The following is a 19,924-nucleotide window of genomic DNA, read 5'->3' on the forward strand; positions in this document are numbered from 1 at the left end:
GTTATTGTGTAGGACGACTTTCACTTGCAGTACAGTTACTAAAGAACAGTCACTACACTTGGACACAAAATAAAAAAAATGCTTTATGCACACACACGTGGTCACAACACTATACTGTATTAAACAGTATACGCTCGCACGGATGTTAACTATACGAGTGAGGCACGCCGACTGAGACCGAGCATGGGAGATGATTACCCACAATCCCTCAGCGAGAGAGAGGAAACAACCATTGGCTCAGTTGTGATCACGTGACACTCGGCAGACAAAGCATATACTGTACGTACTGCTCGTATTGCAAGACATCGCTCGTTTATCAAATTATTATTTATTTAAAAAATTTGCTCGTCTTGCAAAACACTCGCAGACCAAGTTACTCGCAATCCAAGGTTTCACTGTATATATATTACGGGCCCAGGACACGCTAGGGGGACTGTCGCTCGGTTGGCCTTTGAACGCATCGGAATTCCCCAGGAAGAGCTAGAGTCTGTGTATAGTAGTGTATAGTGTAGTGTAGGAGTGTATAGTGTAGTGTATCATAGTGTAGTGCTGGAATCTGTCGCCAGGGAAAGGGAGGTCTGGACCGCCACTACTCAACATGCTGCCACCACGACCCTCACCAGGGCAAGCGGACTGAGAAACAAACAAATATATATTACATGCGCCACATGGGCAATGAAATAAACGATTCCAATAAAATTGTGGTCCCATTCATAACATTGAATCATGAAGGGGGTGAATCATTATACGTCTAATAAACAATGTTTTCCCTGTATTACAGTGGGATGAGAACCCATGACATGTCTCTTAATTTTGAAATCATGAAAGCATTTTACTGTTGGTGCTTATATAAACGCACCTGCAAATGCATGAACACTGACAACTCAACGAACCTTCATGGTTGCAGTGCAAAGACAAGGCATCTGCAGTCAACCAAAACATCCACATGTGCTCGTGGAAAAATAATAAAGATCAGGTTTCCCACGAAGGGAGTTTCTTGGCTGGAGGATTAGAGTTGGCCTGGGGGCCCCCTGCCAGTGAAACCACAGCTGTCACAGCTGGATTACCTGTGCTGTGGCGGTGATTAATGTGTGCCACCACCTCTTTGTGGGAATATGTGTTGTGCTTTCAAACTCTATTCTTTTGTGTGAATATTAATAAATATGCATATACATTATGTGGGTGTCATAGTGGCAAGATGTGAACTATAGGAGGTCGGTGGGTTCGATCCCGACCCTGACGCCTGCTGTATATTTGGACCTTTCTTGTCAGTATCAAATATAACAATAGGTTTTAACCTTTCTGGCAATAAAACAGGTGTTAAGATGTTTAAAACACCAAACAATCCTTTTTCAAGAAATCTTGTCTGCATTAACCACACGAACTTACGGTGAACATGCAAACAATAAAACATACTCTGATAATATATATGGCATTATCTTTGAATCTGATTGGTCCACACAAGAGACATCGTCTTTCTTGAGAGCCTAGTCTCAAAGCACAAAGACAATGCACTATTAGGGCATTTATAGTTTGGGGTGAGCAGCTAGAATATGGGGCCTTTCTTGCCATTATCAAGATGTAACAATATGTTTTACACTTTATGGCAATAAGGATTCGGTTTGGTGTTTTAACATCTTAACACCTGTTCTATTGCCAGATCGGGTAAAACCTATTGTTATGTATATTTGGAGTTTGCATTTTCTCCCTCTGGTCAAGTGGCTTTTTCTCCGTGTTTTCCCTCCACATTTATAAACATGCATTTAGAGTATTTGGTTGCTATACATTTCCACGTGATGAGCCGCTTCGTTGAGCTTTCATTTGTAGCCAGGTAGCTTCTGAAAAAGAGCTACGTAGCTCAGAGTGGGTCCTTACCTTGTAAAATAAAAAATAGTTTTTTTTTTACATCAGCATTTTGATTCAGGATATCGCCTTGAGTGCTCCTGCAACGTCCGTTTTCTTTACAATGGTTTGCATTGCCACATTAGCTAATGTGGTTATTTGAAGCATATTTAGACATACATATAACGAGATGGTTTGGCTTTGGCCTCTTGATCTTTCTGATGGACATGTGACAATGCATCCCTTCACCCCCGCAATTTGAGGAATTGTCATTCTTTGAGATCGTGGAACGGATTTCGAATCCAGTCTTTGTCTTTTGGTTTTTACTTTTTCATTTGCAATACCTTATTTGTTTTGTCTTGTGTGTACAGTGTTATTGTTTAATTAGCTTAAAGGCACCATCTGCATATAATTTGCATTAATATTTAATAACGACTCACGCGCACGATTCGTGTTCACGTCCCGTGAGCGTATGCATTCTGTTTCGTTTGTGAGCCATTGCATTTCTGTAATGATTATAATGATCATCGGCCCAGATCTTGAGTGTTTTTCCTAAAGCGAGAGACGCCCATTGCCCGTGTTGCAGATCTCCATCATCCAGGGCGTGGTCGCCGACGTGAACACGCGCACGGGCGAGTCGGAGTGCTGCTACTTCCGCGACAAGCTTGACTACCTGGACGAGCGTCAGCGCGACCCCCTCATCGCCACGTCGCGCACGCTGCACCTCCACGGCGAGCTGCGCAACAACCGTGGCACCGTGAGTTCACCCTTCTTTCCTCGTCGCCCATGAGCGTGCAGGGGCAGGGTGGAGGGACTCCCCGGTTTCTACGACAGGGGAGCAGAACCTTCTCCACACCGAGGAGGGCCGAATAGCATTTTCAAATCTGGTCAAAGCTTTTTTTTTTAATTAGTATTATATTTTTATCACAACAACATGCGGGTCCTGCAAACCACACCGGATGATTCCAACAACGGTATACAACAACAAAAAATCCACGAACATCCATTCCGGCGTGGCGGGACCACATTAAAGGGGCAAAACAAAGGGGAGGATGGCCCTCCGTTGCCCCAGACGGGCGAAACTCTTATCTCCTTCCCGTTCCGATGACGTCTGCAAGTTGCAGGGTGGGTTCCGTTCACCGCTGAATCTCGGGAACGTGCAAACGGTTGAGCGTTATTTTGTTCAGAGAGGCTTAGCGCCGTTTTTTAAAGGCCCTACTGACCGCAGAGAACCGAAGCGACACGACCGCACTCTACGACAACTGGCGCCAAACTGTGCCACACGCCTTCCTGCATGGCCTTATGGGAGCCTCGGTACGTCTTCCGTACCGAGGCTCCCATAAGGCCATGATGACGTTGCAGAGGTGTACATTTGCAGAAGCGGAATACTGTGTGTACCCCCCGTCCCTCAAACCTTGTGCCATGCCCAAATGTTGGAAATATTTGAAAATGTATTCTTCTGACATCCACATCTGTGCACGGTTTCATTATTTTTGAATTTGTTTCTTCTTCATATTCCGAGCTACAAATGTTGCTGTACCTTTGGCGAGCCGTGTACTAACACACGGTTCGGCGTTATCCAATAATTATGCCAAACAACGTGTGCGTGTCAACCCATTGTAAAGAGGCCCTTGCAGTGACAGAAGTGACGCGTCCTAAATTTCGAAACAGGGTTGCAGAGCCAAAAATATTGTGGCTGCTGGCCAGATACGGCCCCTGTACAATAGATTCCCCACCCCGTTCTACGCGATGTTTTTTTTATTTGTCTTCAGCCCCCTCCCCCCAATTAGTGTGTCTGTTTTGTGCCGGAGAATGGCTCCCAAATATGGCATCGCAGAACTGCCCGTGAAGTCATTTCACTTGGCTTCTTGGCCTTCTGGAAGCACAACTTTGTACATGCTGCCAAAAGGTTTTCATTCCGCTTCGATTATTAGTCTTAATCTTAAGAGGTGGAATATACCCAATGAATTGGAAGAAAAAAAAACCGTACTTGGAGAGTGCTAAGACCAGCGTTACCTCCCTCTACAGTTGTCTTTAGAAGCAAACCCGTTTACTCAAGCGGTCCTGGCTCAATGCTTTTACGCAATATTATCCCCCTGCGCTATCCAGCTACCCGCGGCTGCACGTTCCACATCCCACCCAGACCAGCCCTTCGTTAATCGGGGTGTAACGCAAGTGGGCTCTATCTCAGGAGTAATTTTCAACGAATGAATGCACAATGTAATGGGGTGTCTCGCCGCAAGTGCCTGCAATGAGCAGCGTCGCCCTCGCTAAGTTTCTCTGCTTGGCAGCGATTGGTTCATCTCCATTGTTCGGTTATTTATGCCGAGTGGCTGCGCCGAGTTGCATGAAGCTCATTTACAAAGTAGGAATGTTGCCATCAATGCTAAACAGCTGTAATAATTGCGAGTTGATTTCCACGTAACTTCTTCCTCAAATCATTGACACGGGAGCTTTCTCATTCCGAGGGTGGAGGATTCCTCTGTTGTTGCTGGAATGCTATTTGCAGTGAAGGTCCCTGAGTTTATTTATAAATGTTTCACAGATCACTATGGTATAGGGGATGGATGAGACGGGGTGGAATTGTGTCACGTATTGACGAGCCGTTGTCCTTAGAGTTTCCAGGCTACAAAGCCTTGGGAAAGGAGGATGCAGAGAAGCAAATACGTGCACGGTCATCTTCTTCTCTATTGCTCATCTCCTTACACGATGCGTGACGATCAGGATTCGGCACTGCTTACGTTAGATATCAACAGCAGCTCGTCGTGCCAACGCCGCAGTACATATCCACGAACCCACAAATGTGAGCTGCTTTTATAAGCGATAAGTTATCAAGGCAGCTTTACTGAGCCCCAAGCTCTCACTCTGATAACATCCCTATCGTGAGATGGAATGGTTAAACCACTGGAAAAAAACAAGAGCCAATGATGGCAGTGCTTCTTTCCACAGACATGTCTAGAAAAAAGGCAGGTCAGCATGATGGGCACCGTGGGAGGTGGGAGTGTCTGACAGCGGTGCTCTGCCTCCCGTGTGTTCACATGGCGGCCGGCGGAGCAGCAGTTGATAGCATCAGGTCCTGATCCTCTTGAAACGACGAAGCAAACAAACTGTGGCCCTCTTAGTCACCACGAGGCACTCTGAGCCAAAGAAACCAGGCTGTTGGCTGTGTCACCAATGTTTTGTTGTTTTCTTATTCGACAAAAGTGCACAGCACCCTGGTGATGAGATCCATGAGTCACGCAGTGTTTTTGTTAGCACATGTAATAATCCTGTGCCCCGTGGACAGTTGTTTGAACTGTGAGATCCAAGTGGGCAAAGAGCCACTTTCCACGAGTCATTCTTACTCATTGCGATTCATTTATCAATATAAATATTTTACTGCACTAGCTTTACTACCCGGCTTCGCCCGGGACTTGGATTCTTGTCTTGGATTAATCCACTGCCTACGCGGAGGGTGGGGGGGGGTGCGTGACGTCAGCAGGCACACTGCGTGACGCTGCCGTATGCGGGTGACACACAGATGTGACGTCACTGCTCACTTGCCGTGCAAAATATATCCATTATTGTTGGGAAGTATGCTAAACATTTCGAACAGACACACATTCACAAATTTCCCTTTTATATATATGGATAAAAGTTACGGTCTATTACTGGTGTGGGAACATGACATGTTCAGTTCCAGTGCAGCATAGTTATAAGCTTGACGTAACATTTGCATGTGCATGTACACAGTATACGTGCCTGTATATTAGCCATGGATCTCTAACAGCTGTTTCTTGGTATTGAATTGTGTTATTTATAGATGGGTTTTCAACCATTCTACACTTCAGTGAATAGAACACACTGGATATCCTTGTTTGACACATTTGATCAATATATGAACATAAGGCTTGATAACAACAGAGATAGCCTTGTTTTTATATATCAAACGTACCAAAGTAGTACACAGCTTTGAAAGTGCCAGAGAAATTGTGGGCATTTGATGGAACTGTAATGTCACATTTGGTAGCCTGTTTGGTATGTTAAACATGCAGAGTTTACAGTACTTTGGATTAACGTTTCACTAAAAAGAGGGAAATGATTCTGCGTTGTAATGAGCCGATTGCGACAATTTAAAGTGGCAAATTCCAGCAATCTCCATTAGAGAACGATCAAGAAAAAATAACCAGCCTTAGCTTTGTGGAATCAGCAGGCGTTTACTCTCATTACGGTGGCGGATCGACGTGACCATCCACTCCGACTCTCTCACTGCTCATTCTGCGGAGGCTGTTCTGAACCTTACAGAGGGGAAAAAGGGATGTCGGATGAGGTGGTTCAAAAGGAGAGTACAGCTGCAGCACGGGGGAGCAAGACGTATGGGGTGCGAGAGGTCGGATCGTAATGACACTCCCGATGGTCACATTACTGCAGGTGGTGCTTCTCGAGGAATGGTAACAGGGAGGTGTGCGGATTCAGAGATGGGTGTTTATTTTTTTACCGAATACATTTTTTTCAATATAAAAATGTGAACCGATATCCATTTAACACGTAGGCTTTCGCGACCAATATCGTCCATAATGCAGGTTTCTTTTTGGGTTAGATCGCGTAAATATATAAATGCGTCGTTAAACCCGCCTGACAGACAGTTTTAAACAAATCTGGCTGTCGCCTGATGAAGCTAGTTGTAATTACTGGCGAAACGTCGTACTCAGATTGTGAATGTTGTGGCTTGGCTCTCCAACACACCGGTGCGCTGTACTAGTAACGAATTGGCCACGTTCAGTTTACGTGAAAACCCTTACTAGTTGGCTGTGTCAGGTGGTGGTGGATTTCACGACACATTTATATATTTACGCGATCTAACCCAAAAAAACACTTATGGACTATATCCATTTGTCAATCCACTGCTAGATGACGGCCTTCTCCCAAGCTGCGTTAGTGACGGATGTTTTTTTTTACCATACTTCACCATGCTGGGCATTGCCGGGTTGGTGAAAGAGGTGGGGCAGTCGTCAAAGCTGTCAAATGCAGACATTAGAATCAGAATAATAATTTCTACTGGAGGAATCCAATGAGCTATAAAGCTATTTTGTCCAGTAGTGGGCCGTGTAAGAACGTCACAAGAATAAACGATACAAAAATACGATAATATGGTATTTTTTTTATTTTATTAAAATACAATAGGAGTGCAATGTACAAGAAAGGTAAATAAATCGCCCAAACGCATGCAAATACAACACTAAACCATCCCTATCCTACCAGACAAAGCCCACTGTGAGGGTGTTAACTTATTTTTCAGAAGCGACCTGGCCACAAATTATAGGGGCTCAGTCGTTTGTGCTTTTATTACATGCCTCCGGCCCCTTCAATGTCCCCCAGAGCAACCACCATTCCCATGCTAGGATATTCCACTTGTCCTGAGAACGCTTATGCTTCTGCCCGTTTCCAGCAGCCAGCATATCGAGTATGCACTGAAAATGCACGGGAGTATGCATTAATTGCAATCATTGCAGCACTAATGATAAATTAATGGTTTATCACCGATGGCTCGTTGACGTGGAGTGATTAAGGCTTGGCTCCGAGTTAAAGATTTTTATTCCCAGATCACTGTGATGATACACAGCACATCTAAATCAGGCATTTGTGTATTTCATGTCCAAGGAACACAAGGGCATTCTGTGCTCTTGTTAAATGCTTGAAATGAAGTCAGTTTCGACGTTGAGCAAATCCCTGGCACTCATTATTGTTAACAATTTCAGAGCCTGAAAAGAGTAGGAAACATTTGTTCATTTCAAGTACAGTAAAAACTTGGATTGCGAGTAACTTGGTCTGCGAGTGTTTTGCAAGACGAGCAATTTTTTAAATAAATATACATTTGATAAACGAGCGAGGGTCTTAGCAATACAAGTAGTACGTATACGCTTTGTCTGCCGAGCGTCACGTGATCACAACTGATATACGAGTGCTTTGATATACGAGTGCTTTGGATTAAAAACACGTTTCTGGAACGAATTATGCTCACAATCCAAGGTTTTACTGTATGTTCATATATATTGCATCTTTCTCAATTTACATATTTACTTTTCTTCAGGAATACTCAAATAACCCTTGTGGATGCATATTTCGACTGTGTCCTGGGCTCTATGGTAAGTCGTAGGGCTCTAGTAACATCACTTCTATGATGTGTTAAAATCTATAGATGTAATGTGCTATCGTGTGTCTGATGGTAATGTTAAAGAAGTTTTTTTTCATTGATGAAGGATTAAATTCACGTCAGATAAGTGTACACACAACATTGGTACACATTTACAATGTACGAACAAATACCTTTTTCAGTTGTCTTCCTTTATCTGTGATTCAATCATGTGACTACCAAAATATTTGGAATGGTACAATCTAACATGTTGCATTGAAGTGGTAGGTGTGTTGAAATACCACATGGGGAAGTACCGCTATATGATACTGTAGGTATTCTGTATGTATGTGTTGGTATGTGGGGAGCGGTAGTGTAGCGGTTAGCGTGCTGCACGACAAACCCGGTGACTCCAGTTTGATTCCCGCTCACAGCCAACACCAGTGACGATTATCTCAACCAGTCCTGTGCCTCCCCTAGGTCGCCTCGGCCTCAAATCAGTACCTTGTACGGTGTGTAAAATCATCGCGACTGGGGAGACAAAGGTGGCTGGGCGTGGTGCTGGCCACCCACCCCCTCGGGTGCCGTTCCGGCCTTCAAAGGTTCTCTCGAACAGCACTTGCCCCAACAATCTCTTACAGGCTATACGGGGGATCTTTGTTTTTGTTTAACTTCTTTCGCACCGTACATAGCCAACCATAGTAATCGGTAGGTGCAGAGGAAGGGCAGGGCAAAGCCCTCTTTGGACACCTGGTTCAGGTTGCTGGCTGTTTGGTAATTTAAGACTCCGTCTATTGCCGTCGATGATGCAGCCCCAATGCGGTTCGTCGCGCTCACGTGGCCGAGTGTCAGGGAGCCCGCTCGCCCGCGCTGTGACCCTTCTCAACAAGCTCTCCCCCCACCGTCCCTCCATCTGCAGAAGCTGTTTGTGCTGCTCTTCGGGGACGTGCTGGTGCTGTCCCGCCCAGCGTCGCGAGGCAACGACGGCTGCTGCTACCAGGTGTACCGCCAGCCGATCCCCCTGCGAGATCTCCGCCTCGAGGACCTGCAGGACGGCGAGGTCAAGATGGGCGGCTCCTTCCGCGGCGCCTTCGGCAACAATGACAAAGGTGAGCCTGCTTCTTGGGGGGGGGGGGGGGAGGAGGGGCGGAGAGGGGACCAGCTCTTTGTAGATGTACAGGAGAGTGGCGGAGGTAAATACATCGTGAACGCAGGAGGGAGAGGCGGAACTGGCGTCGTGGCCGCGCTGCAGGCCGCCCGTGTTTGTGCTGTAAAACTAAGCTGTTTTTATTTTACCAGGTTATGCACACTGAGCTATGTAGCGCTTTTTTCTGAAGCGACCTGGCCATAAACGATAGCTCAACGAAGTGGCTTGTCACGTGCTAATGTATAGCAGCCAAATACTCTTAAACGCATGTTTATTCTAAATGTGAAAGGAAAAACCGGAGGACCTGGAGATAAATCCAAGTGACCACTGGGAGAGTGAACATGCAAACTGCAAATATCCAGGCATCAGGGTCGGGATCTAACCCACTACCTCCTCCATGCCAGGCGAGGTAGTTAACATCTCGCCACTGTGGAGCCTGTAGATCGCACACCTAAGTAGTCTTCATGTTGGTGTTATAGCACAGGCCTCATGTCTCTGTAGTCTACACATTGGTGTGGTACTTCAGTTTTAGGTGGGAAGGGATTCCTGCTCAGCTGTGAAGCAGAGTAATTCCAAGTGTGAGGACACTCTAGCATGCACATATCAGCAATGCAACATTTGCAAGGTACACATCATGCGGTCCCTCGCCAATGACGATGACCTCTCTTTCATCGGGAGTCAGTAATCCTTCGTCATCTTACGTGGTTGTTCTGTTTGATTCCTACGAGTTCGCTTGTGACTAGCAAGACCGGCGTTTGAACGACACACTTTTCCGCATAGATCACATGCACAGTGGGCTGAGGGTAACTCCTGAGATTCGGATGCACTGGTCGACACTGTAACCACTTCTAACCTGGCTTGTTATTTCGTGGTTTCAAGACCAAGGCTGTGCACAAGAGTGCATTTGAGTATGCAATGAGAATGTTTTTTTAGGAGCATTGGTACTACACTGTGCTGCTTATGCTGATTGTTAGACTTGCATAACATTTTGGCAGCTGTTCGTACATTAGCCCTTCGGATTAAGTTGTCATCTGATGAGGTGTTGGAGCCCCTTATTTCGGCTACGTTTATAAATATTATGGTTGGATCTGCGATGTATAATTACATAATTACATGTCATAATTATCACCTTGCACGGATAACATTTCACATACAGTGAGGGAAAAAAGTATTTGATCCCCTGCTGGTTTTGTACGTTTGCCCACTGACAAAGAAATGATCAGTCTATAATTTTAATGGTAGGTTTATTTGAACAGTGAGAGACAGAATAACAACAAGAAAATCTAGAAAAACGCATGTCAAAAATGTTATAAATTTATTTGCATTTTAATGAGGGAAATAAGTATGTATATGTCTCTCACTGTTCAAATAAACCTACCATTAAAATTATAGACTGATCATTTCTTTGTCAGTGGGCAAACGTACAAAATCAGCAGGGGATCAAATACTTTTTTCCCTCACTGTATCATTGAGTGTTTCCACCTTGACTGTGAAGACCATTGTGATGCAATATTTCTTAACAGTAGCTTAGGTGCCACTTGTTACTGCGACGCAAAGATGTTAACGCCCGCCGTTGTGCCCTTTCAAGCAGCAAAGAACATCTTCCGCGTGGGCTTCAAGGACTCACTGCAGGGCCAGTCGCACACCTTGCAGGCACACGACTCTTACAGCAAACAGCAGTGGCTCAACAGCATCCGCTCAGCCATCACTGCCCTGGGGGTGGCCGAGCCGGACGACGAGACGTTGGCGCAGCCCGAACAGCCGCCCTCGGGGACGGACGACCCGGAGGGCCTGGGCCCCGTGCCGCCCTCGCCGATGTCGGTAAGCGACACGCCGCCATCCCTGTCCGGCACCGGCACGGAGGACGAGCTGTCGCCGTGCAGCAGTGGCAGCCGCCCCGTGTCGATGGCGGAGGAGGAAGACGACGAGGTTGAGGAGGACGGCGCTCCCAACCACCCCTTCCCACCGTCGGACAGCGACGGCGGCAACGGCGGTAGCACGGGGAGCGACTGCGCCGTGTTCTCAGCGTCGGGCGAGCGCGACAGCAGCGACCGCTCTCCCATCCCCAAGGAGATGGACGACTCCGATTCGGACACGAACTCGTGCGGCACGCCGGCCATGATGGACGTGAGCCACGGCTCTCGGCTGGACCAACTCCTCGAAGCGGCAGAACGCGAGGCGGCGACGGACAGTCTCGCCGCGGGCGTGGCGCCGTGCGGCGACTCGTCCCTGTGCGAACTTAAAAAGGAGACCACCGTGTGACCGCACGCCCCTGACACGCTCCAGGCGGGGGGGGGGGGGGGTGGGCCACGAGGTCACGCCGTCCCGCGCGCGTTCGCCGTCTTTCGTTTTTCCTCAGTGTTGATCGTTGAAGTGAAGTGTTGCCAGCAGATGGCTGTGTGTGTGTGTGGCCGGTCCTGTATAAAAACTCGAGCTGCGCGCATCGCGACGAGTGTCCATAAAAGCATCCATCCGCTAATGCGTGTGAAGGTCGCGCGCTGAGCAGCAGAGCAGGGCGTGCGCGTCATTCGTTTTAACCGTTACCATGTCAGTTGGCGAGAAGCTTTAGCAGTGGACGGTCGTTTACCAAACAGAGTTATTCTGCTGCCAGTTTACAAGGAGACGGGGGAACACCTTAACGTATAGCAGCTGTCCTCACTGAGCAAGACACGCTGGGTGTTTGTGTGAAACTCTCCGGATGCCGAGTGAGCGTCGAAGCGCATTGTATAAAGCTCCAGCGTGTGTGACGTTGAGTGTACGTACGTGATATCGGTAATGGGAAGCCATACTTAAAACCACTACAGATAGTAAAGTACTGTACGGTCAGATTGTTACACACCGCAGCGAGTGAAACGATTAGATTTGTATCGCTTATTTTGGATTAAAGCACTCATTCTACCTGCCTGTCTCCAGGAAATAATCTGACATTGAAATGGTACTAATAAATTAACTGGACATTTTCTACACTTTTTTAAAACCAGACCTGTAACCATTAATATAATTACTGAGCATTTTTAAATTGTAAATTACATTGTCTCGTTAATTTTGCTGTGTAAAACAAACAATGGATAGTGTGATATCTAAAATATAAGATTAAGCACCTAGTGGCACATGTTAGAATGTGGCCTGTCTGTACATAACTCGCTTGTTCATCTCTCTAATGCAGCTGACTTTGCTTATAGTTTACCAGAAGGGGGGGGGCCTTTCTCTGCATGCATTTGGGCTCATTAGTTTATAGAAATATTTTTGTATTGCCGAGTTCAACGCGTGGGTAGGAATTGTAAACTGCAGCTTTGGTTAGCATTGCTGGTGGCCACGCTAAGTTTCCGCAAAGTTGATCGTGTGGAGATAGACCACGGTTCTAGTCGCCAGGTGTCCTAACCTCGCACGTTGCCCCGAGACTCTAAATGCTTTTGAGGCCCTTGTTTAACTTAGGCTTTTCCTCCTTTTAATAATCCGTGCCCTAAGGATGCGTTCACTTGAGATCCTTTCTCTGCCTGTTTGTGGTCACATTTGTCTCTTAAGCAGGCACTGTAAGCAATGGCAATCAACATTGCATTTCTGGAGCAGCTCCATAAGCAGTGTGTGGCTCTCTCTTCTCTGTTTGGTTTTAATTGTCCTCGGGAATTTGTCCATTGAGTTCAATGACTTTGCAGGAAATGTCAAGTTTGTTTTTATTTCTTTTGGGTTCATTATTGCCTGGGATAGCATGTTTTTCCGAATGGCCTTCAGGCCGTGTTTGTCCCCTGCACCTCACATTTTCCAAAATGCAGTGGCAAGCAGCTGGCTATGAGTTGCTGATGAGCTCGAACGAGCAGAAGCTCGCACCGATGTTGCTAGCTTGTCTCACTGTGCCACACTTGTTTGGACCAGAGTATATGCCTTGTACAGCTGAGGGCACAATGAAGTTTGTGGACAGTCACGCAGAACGCCTATAGACGTGTGTGCTGTGTGCGTGTTCTGCATTCACCGTTAGCTGTAAAAAGTCATCACTTATTCTTTCTCCTTACATATGTTAATATAACTATGGATTGCATAAACCTCATAGGGTATACATGCACTGCAATTGCAAACAGAACTGACTGCTGGACTGAATCATGACCTTGATTTGTGACAATTCATAGAATCTGGGAGCAAATGAATTGTTACATGCCTTATGAATCTGTATAATTATTCGTAGTTTTTTCCAGAAAAAAAATCCATTGTTGCTGAGGTATGAGCCCTTCACGCAACCCTCTTTGGACATTATTAGGTAGTCTTTTGTGACACTTTGAGGTGTGCCGATTGCTCGCAAACCCCTTACCTAAAGCGTGTTTACCCAATTCGTGTATTATTATTATTATCTTTGTGCCTATGACATCTTGATGTTCAACGGCACTGCTTGCGGCCTCCGGTTGCAGCGATCAGTGCTTGCCGATAATGGAGTATACATTTATGACGCATTCTCCTTGAGGTCTGCCTGTCTGTGAAGTTCCAAAAACTCCTGAAGATGCCAGCAGAGCTGTACACCGAGTGGCCTGTACACACACGCACGCTGGACAATCTGGCGGATCTGGGCATTTGCTCGTACACAAACCACCGCGTGACCCCAGTACGTTTACATCTGAATGGGCCACATTCGTGTTGCCCTTAGGTGACCTGAACCCCCTGGGGTGAACTGTATCTGTAAATCTGAAATAATTTCAGATGTGATTTCATACGTATGATCAGAACTGCTGCCGAGTGGCAACAGGCGGAGGCACGAGCCTCGGACACTACAGGGGGATTTGCCGAACACGTTTTGCCACGAGCTGCAACGCTTCTTCGGGTGGGGGGGGGGGCTGTGCGTTTCTCGTGTGTCTGTGTGGATTTTATTCGGATTCATAGGAGAATCGTAAAATCCCTGGAGAAGGTTGCATCGGGCCTGTTAAACGTTGTCTTAGGGCACTGCTTATTCCGTTCATGCTCACTCACAGTACTGGTCAAATGCATGTAACTATGTGCGTACACTGTATTTTTATATGCCGGGTGATGTGAAATGCTGCGTCCACACATCTGTCGTCAGGGTGGCCGTGTGCACAAAGGAGGCATTCACCCTTGCTTGCCGATGCAGCGTTTGGAAACCCTCACAAGCCATGTGCGCGGGCACAGCTATGGACGACATTCTGAGTCATCCACTGTGTATTGTGTAAATTTATGCTCAGCTAAATCACTGTAAAACACTTATGGTTTGCAGGGGAAGTAAGAGCGGGATACATTTCTATGCGAGCTGCATTTCTCGATGAAAAGCTGCAGATTTGTATACCAGGAGGATAGGACAAGGCAATGGAATGGAGAGACGGAAAACGGACGTGTAATTTTTCAAGTGCCAGATGCCGAGAACGTGTCTGTCATGTGTTTGTGTTACTAATGAGATAGATTTGTATTTAAATCCAAAAAAGTATTGAATAAATATCCATGCAGAGGCTTGCTGTTTTCGCCGATAATTTTTTGTTTTTACATAAATCAAGCAGCAAAAAAAGGATGAAACCGCCAATAAAGGGAACGTATTCCACCCTAATCCAATGCGCAATCAACACAAGCGACCAGATTAGCAACTTGACACATCATCTTCATCAGAATGTCATTCACGCCGTCTCCATAAACAATTGGAACAGATTCCCAAGGCGATGCGATTCGACCATTTCTTAAGCATCAGAATGTTGCCCCAGAAAAAAAAGTGTAATCCACACAAACTAGACAACCAGCCACTTAATACTAGCCAAACATCTGACCATAACCAATTAACCACTATTACTAGTCATCACTGACTAAACAACTGGCCAACCAGCCGCTAGCATTATCCCTCCACGAACAAAACCACCACTTGTGCCATCCTGCCTGTTGACCGTAACTCTTCCCTTAAATGAACCTCTGCCAACTTCACCGGTCCCATTTTCATTTTTTGTCCGCCCTTCAGTTTTGCTATTCGTGCCGCCACCGTGTATTTTGTTACGTTGTATCTTGTAATAATAATAGTTTTTTTAACGCTGAATTACGTGCCTAAGTTTGGTTATGAGATCACCAAAACCAATAAGCCCCAGAGCTCTGCCCCCCCCCCCCCCCCCCCCCCATTGTCATTGCTGTCGAGTGCGCAGGCTATGCGATTGTATCGTGACCCACGTGTGACGACGGCTCCAGGTGCCACTCTTAAGAGGACGGTGGACATGGGGGGGGGGGAGGGTCCCATTTAATTCCTCGCACCAGGGCCCATACCAACCACGCTGCGCCAACTCCCATACAACTGCAATATATAACTGCATCGAGTATCTTTTATTCGTACTCCAATAGTCTTTGGTGAAAATTGCTCGGTCTTTCGTTATTTCCCAAACCCGCACCGTATCGGTTGCTCTTGATGTCAAAAAAGGTAATAATTTTTATTTTATCCCCCCCCCCCTCCCCGCAAGATTAACCACACACGCTCAATGGGATATTTGGCTTAATTAGCATTTGCTCTGAAGCTGTTTGCCACCCAAGATGCAAAGCAGAGGCCTCTTCAACGCCGCCCACGCACGACATTAATATTTTACAAACGTGGCTATCTCCGGAGTGAACCATCCTGCAGGTGGTGCATCCCATTAACCTCCGTCACGCGCTAATGCTCCCCGCTGTCGCGTTGCGGTCTTGAACATCGGGCTGTGGAGTGCCTTGAAGGCATGGCAACGAGTCCCGCTTCCAACATCGTTGCCAAGATCATGCAAGCGCGCAGACAATATCGGCATTGTGTTTATACGAAGCAGTGGCCGATGGTTACCGTTGCGTGCGTGCGTGTTTGTTTACGTCGTAAAAAAAATTTGTGTTTTGCGGAGAGGCAACCGAGTCCTATTCAGCGTCCAAGAGCATCACAATGCGCCAAGATCTATCCACCTCTGCGTGAAAGTCTCGCCAAGCCATCGCCATCTCTCAAGGTCCTGTGAAGTGTACATCCCCACGATGCGCTTCCCTCTGGCTGCCACTCCGCGACTGGTCTCGAACCGCTGCCGCTTTCCGCACTTGCGGTTAGCACGGTTGGCTACGGACGGTGCAGAAGAAGTTCAGCATACCGAACATGTATACTGTACTGCTAGTGGCGTATCCTGCTCTCAAGCCCGCTTACTTTTACCCTATTCCTAACTTTGCGTATGTTCTCTAATCCGTCTGTTCTTCTTTCTGTCATTGCTCAGGAACCAATACCACTCCAAAAAAATGATCAAAAATACAAACAATTTCGGCAGTTTTGTCAATTCATTGCTGGAGGTAAGGGTCCCCCAAAATGTGTTGGCCGTGGGGGGTTATTCGACCATAGTTCACCACGCTGGGCTTGGATATCGCTCGCCAACTAATGTTGGCCGTAGCCAGGTTTAAAGTTCTTACAGCAGAAAACGTTGCTTGGTCTGCGAGAAGGTTCCCAGCGTCAGGTTAACTCATAGACGAGTCAAGCCTGCATGTTGGTATTTAAAATCGATGACATTTTGATTGAACCCGGTTATGACAGGGGTAGATGAAAACAAGAACATTTAGAAGGGAAAACAGAAAGAGTCGAAGCAACGTGGGTGGGTTGGCAACTTGCAGCCTGGAAAAGAAAACCACGCTTCATCTAACAGCAGACAGGGGAATGTGCTGATGATTTTGTTGAACCAAGTGGAGGAACTTGGTGGAAAGTGGCCTTTCTTTTTTAACACTGCTCGGCAACTTTACGCGGCGCGGGGAGAGCTTCTCTTGACACGGTGAAGTCACGGGACAGGCTGCAACTTCTGCTTGTACCAAACCCGAGCGTCGCCGTGTCCGTCCAAGTGCTCGCCGAGCTGTGCTGGCTTCCGATTGTCGAACGAATACCTCGTTATCAGGTCGCGCTCATTCCGCGCAAAGTGCTCGGAAGGACGACCCGCGGAAGTGGATATCACAGAGCTTCCTCCCGAGGTCCCTTTGAGTGATCAATCTGCGGTCCACTCACAGTAACGGGTCGCCACTTTCCCCACCTGCTCTGCCCAACAGGGTAAAATGGTCCATCGCATGACGTTCGAACCGATATATATATGTATTTTTTTTATTCTCAAAGTGATCATTTAGCCAAATGAAGTGCCAGAACCAAATTGGGCGCAATGGGGTTTTTTGTGTGTGTGTGGCTGTGTGTGTGTGCATTAATTGGTGACCAGCACTGACCCAATGAAGTGAGAACACGATTTGACCACAGACGGCTTACCTGGAGGTCAAACCCAGGAACTGAGGGGTAACGGCCTCGGTGCTTCTGACCTTTGTGCCACGCGGCGGCCTCTCGTGCGCTGGCTCCTGACCTTAACGGCTTCAAAGGACGCGGTGCTGTGCAGCGCCGTGTCCCAGGGCGCCCACGACAAACTGGCTTGGCATTGAGGCGAGCGAGTCCGTTATGGTGCAATTTGCTGTTTAACTGAATGCACGTGGTGTCGTGGCCCAGGCTCTCCGGGTTACGTTGCGCAGTCGGTGTTTGACCGTCGGGGGCGTAACGAACGAATTTATTTTTTACCCCCCCCCCCCCCCCATTCCTGTCGCTGTGTGTGTGTCCCCCTGCAGCGTCGCCGTTCCGCTGCTATGCGCACTAATGCCTTCTTCATTGAGGGCGATATTTGCACGTGGAATAAAGATCGATCTATTGATCTGTGGTACTGGTGTTTATGGCACCTCCTGCACATGTTCCTATCTACGGTTCACTGTGGCTTCAATAGTTTCCCCGGCACGAAAACTGTGGCAAAGTTGATCTTTGTTAGGTATTTAATTACCAGCTCTCTCTCTTTTTTTTCCCACCCCACCCATGCTGGGGCTGTGCCCTTCCCTCAGAAATGTCAAGAATGGTTCCATAAAGCGGCACTAATTAGGGGGCCCACAGCTGATGCGGCCACCGCTCAGTCAGGCGTCGAATTTGTATTCATCGCCTTTCGGGATGGTTCTTCAGACATCAAAGTGTGACATTTTGGGCGATGATTAATCGCGCGCTGGCTTGCGTTCACTGTGCTCGTTACCTCTTCTTACCTCGCCGTGTGCATCCTCCATCTCGGCGTCCTTCCCGGAATCCCTCATCGCCTCCAAGCTTGTGCTGCCGCTGCTGCTGCTCCTTCTCCACCGGCGTCAGGAGGCAGGATTCTCAATCACAGCTGGCCACGAGCTCGTCACGCCTGACAGCTCCTTTCAGTTTAATATGGAGTAGGCTTCCGCGACCAATATCATCCATAAAGGTTTTTTTGTTTTGGCGGGGGGGAGGGGGGGTTAGATCGTGTAAAAATATAAATGTGTCGTTAAACCCGCCACCATCCGACACAGCCAATTAGCAAGGGTTGTCACGTAAACAGAACGTGCAAATTCGTTACTAGTACAGCAACACCGGTGTGTTGGAGAGCAAAGCCACAGCATTTACAATCGGAGTACGACGTTTCGCCAGTAATTACAAGCTCCCTTCACCGGCCAACGTCGCAGCGACTCCACTCAGAAGGGTTCCGCAGGCGACACAGACACGGGGTGAGACTGAGAAAAGAGAGCCGTGGACAAGTCACAGATGAGGGAGAGAGATTAATTCGGCTTTTTATACAGGGTGCTTCAAAAAAATGTTTTTGCACTTATATGGGACTATGGTTTTTAATGGGAAAAGAACGGATAAATACACTATAGCATGATAACAAATGTGATGTTTATAGCTTCACAAAGTCAAAGAGTCTCCACTTGTTCGCCATCATTGTCAACACGTGGCCTGGAATCTTCTCCAGGTGATCTCCAGAGCCCGGAGGCAGCACATATCTTTTGGCATTGCTGCAAATTCTCGGAATTGTTAACATTTTTTTGAAGCAACCTGTATTTTTTTTCCATTGGCTTTTCACGTTCATCACGATACGTTGTTGCTCACTAGGGTCACTTCAGCCTTAACTGAGTGCCGGCAGATGACGGAGAGCTCTGCATGCAGATCTAAGCTACCCGTCGGAGGCCGTTTGACTGTGGGAAGGGCTGCGTGCAGGTGCAGCACTTGTCGTAGTTATAAAAAAAGAGAGAGCGAGAGAGTGAGCGAGCGAGAGAGAGCGAAATAGAGTAGGAATAGAGGGGGCAGAGAGAGAGGGGGGTAGAGAGGGGGGTAGATAGAGAGGTGGAGCAGAGAGGGGGGTAGAGAGAGAGGCAAGGGTTAAGGAGAGCAGAAAAAAATATTTTGTTGGGTCTTTCATTTAAAAGGGGGGAGGGGGGGTTAAATAAAGCAAAGCATAAAAAAAACGAAATGATGAAGGGAGCAAAGTGCCGACTACACCGAGCATCTTCTTATTTCCTCTGATCGTAAAAAAAAGAGTGCCGGCTGCAGTGTGTAAACGACCGCAATAGATGTGTAGTGACATGGAATGGGTCACTCGGGCGCGCAGTAGCGCTGGTTGCTGGCAGGGAAGGGGATCTGCTGTTATAGCAGCCCTGTCTGCCAACAGGTCACGTGATAAGCCCGAGAAAGGGATGTGGGGCAAAGGTGACAGAGGGGGCACGTGAGGTGAAGCCCGGGAACCTTGTAGTAGGTTCTAGAGAGGGGGCGTGGCCGAAGGCGGAGCAAGGCCACGCTGGGTGGATAAAAGGGGGACCCCGAGCAAGGTTCGGGGCTGTTGTTTGGAGTGGAACCGTCTCGCTCCTGGAGTCTTCGTCACCGTCCCCGCTGTTGCCCGAACTTCCTACCTTCTTGACCTCGTGGCGCCCTCCTCTCCACCGCGGCACCACGCCGTGTCCCAGCAATCACCGTGTCCTCTCAACGTCAGATTGTCCGTCGGATGAGTAAGGATGCTCTTCACATCATCAGCCTCCGTGGCTACTATTTTGCACCGCTGATTCGAAAG

At 47.5% G+C, this 19,924-nt stretch overlaps 1 protein-coding gene across 9 annotated transcripts in view; it reads left to right on the plus strand.

The window, feature by feature from the left end:
• ARHGEF3 (Rho guanine nucleotide exchange factor 3) overlaps positions 1-14,547 on the plus strand; it is a 66,041-nt gene extending 51,494 nt beyond the window's left edge. For 8 of the 9 annotated variants that reach the window (XM_076072048.1, XM_032966661.2, XM_032966665.2 and 5 more), the window contains 3 exons: positions 2,429-2,599; positions 8,874-9,063; positions 10,690-14,547. In XM_076072048.1, the coding sequence (XP_075928163.1) occupies positions 2,429-2,599; positions 8,874-9,063; positions 10,690-11,363 (1,035 nt within the window). In that variant the 3' untranslated portion in view covers positions 11,364-14,547. The remainder of the gene's footprint in view (positions 1-2,428; positions 2,600-8,873; positions 9,064-10,689) is intronic. The other variant, XM_032966662.2, reaches the window with a different exon arrangement.
• Positions 14,548-19,924: the final 5,377 nt, after the last annotated feature.

The sequence above is a fragment of the Petromyzon marinus genome, chromosome 36 (assembly GCF_048934315.1).
Source record: "Petromyzon marinus isolate PM22_M1 ecotype Great Lakes invasive population chromosome 36, UKy_Petmar_22M1.pri1.0, whole genome shotgun sequence".
In the NCBI taxonomy this organism is placed as follows: Eukaryota; Metazoa; Chordata; class Hyperoartia; order Petromyzontiformes; family Petromyzontidae; genus Petromyzon; species Petromyzon marinus.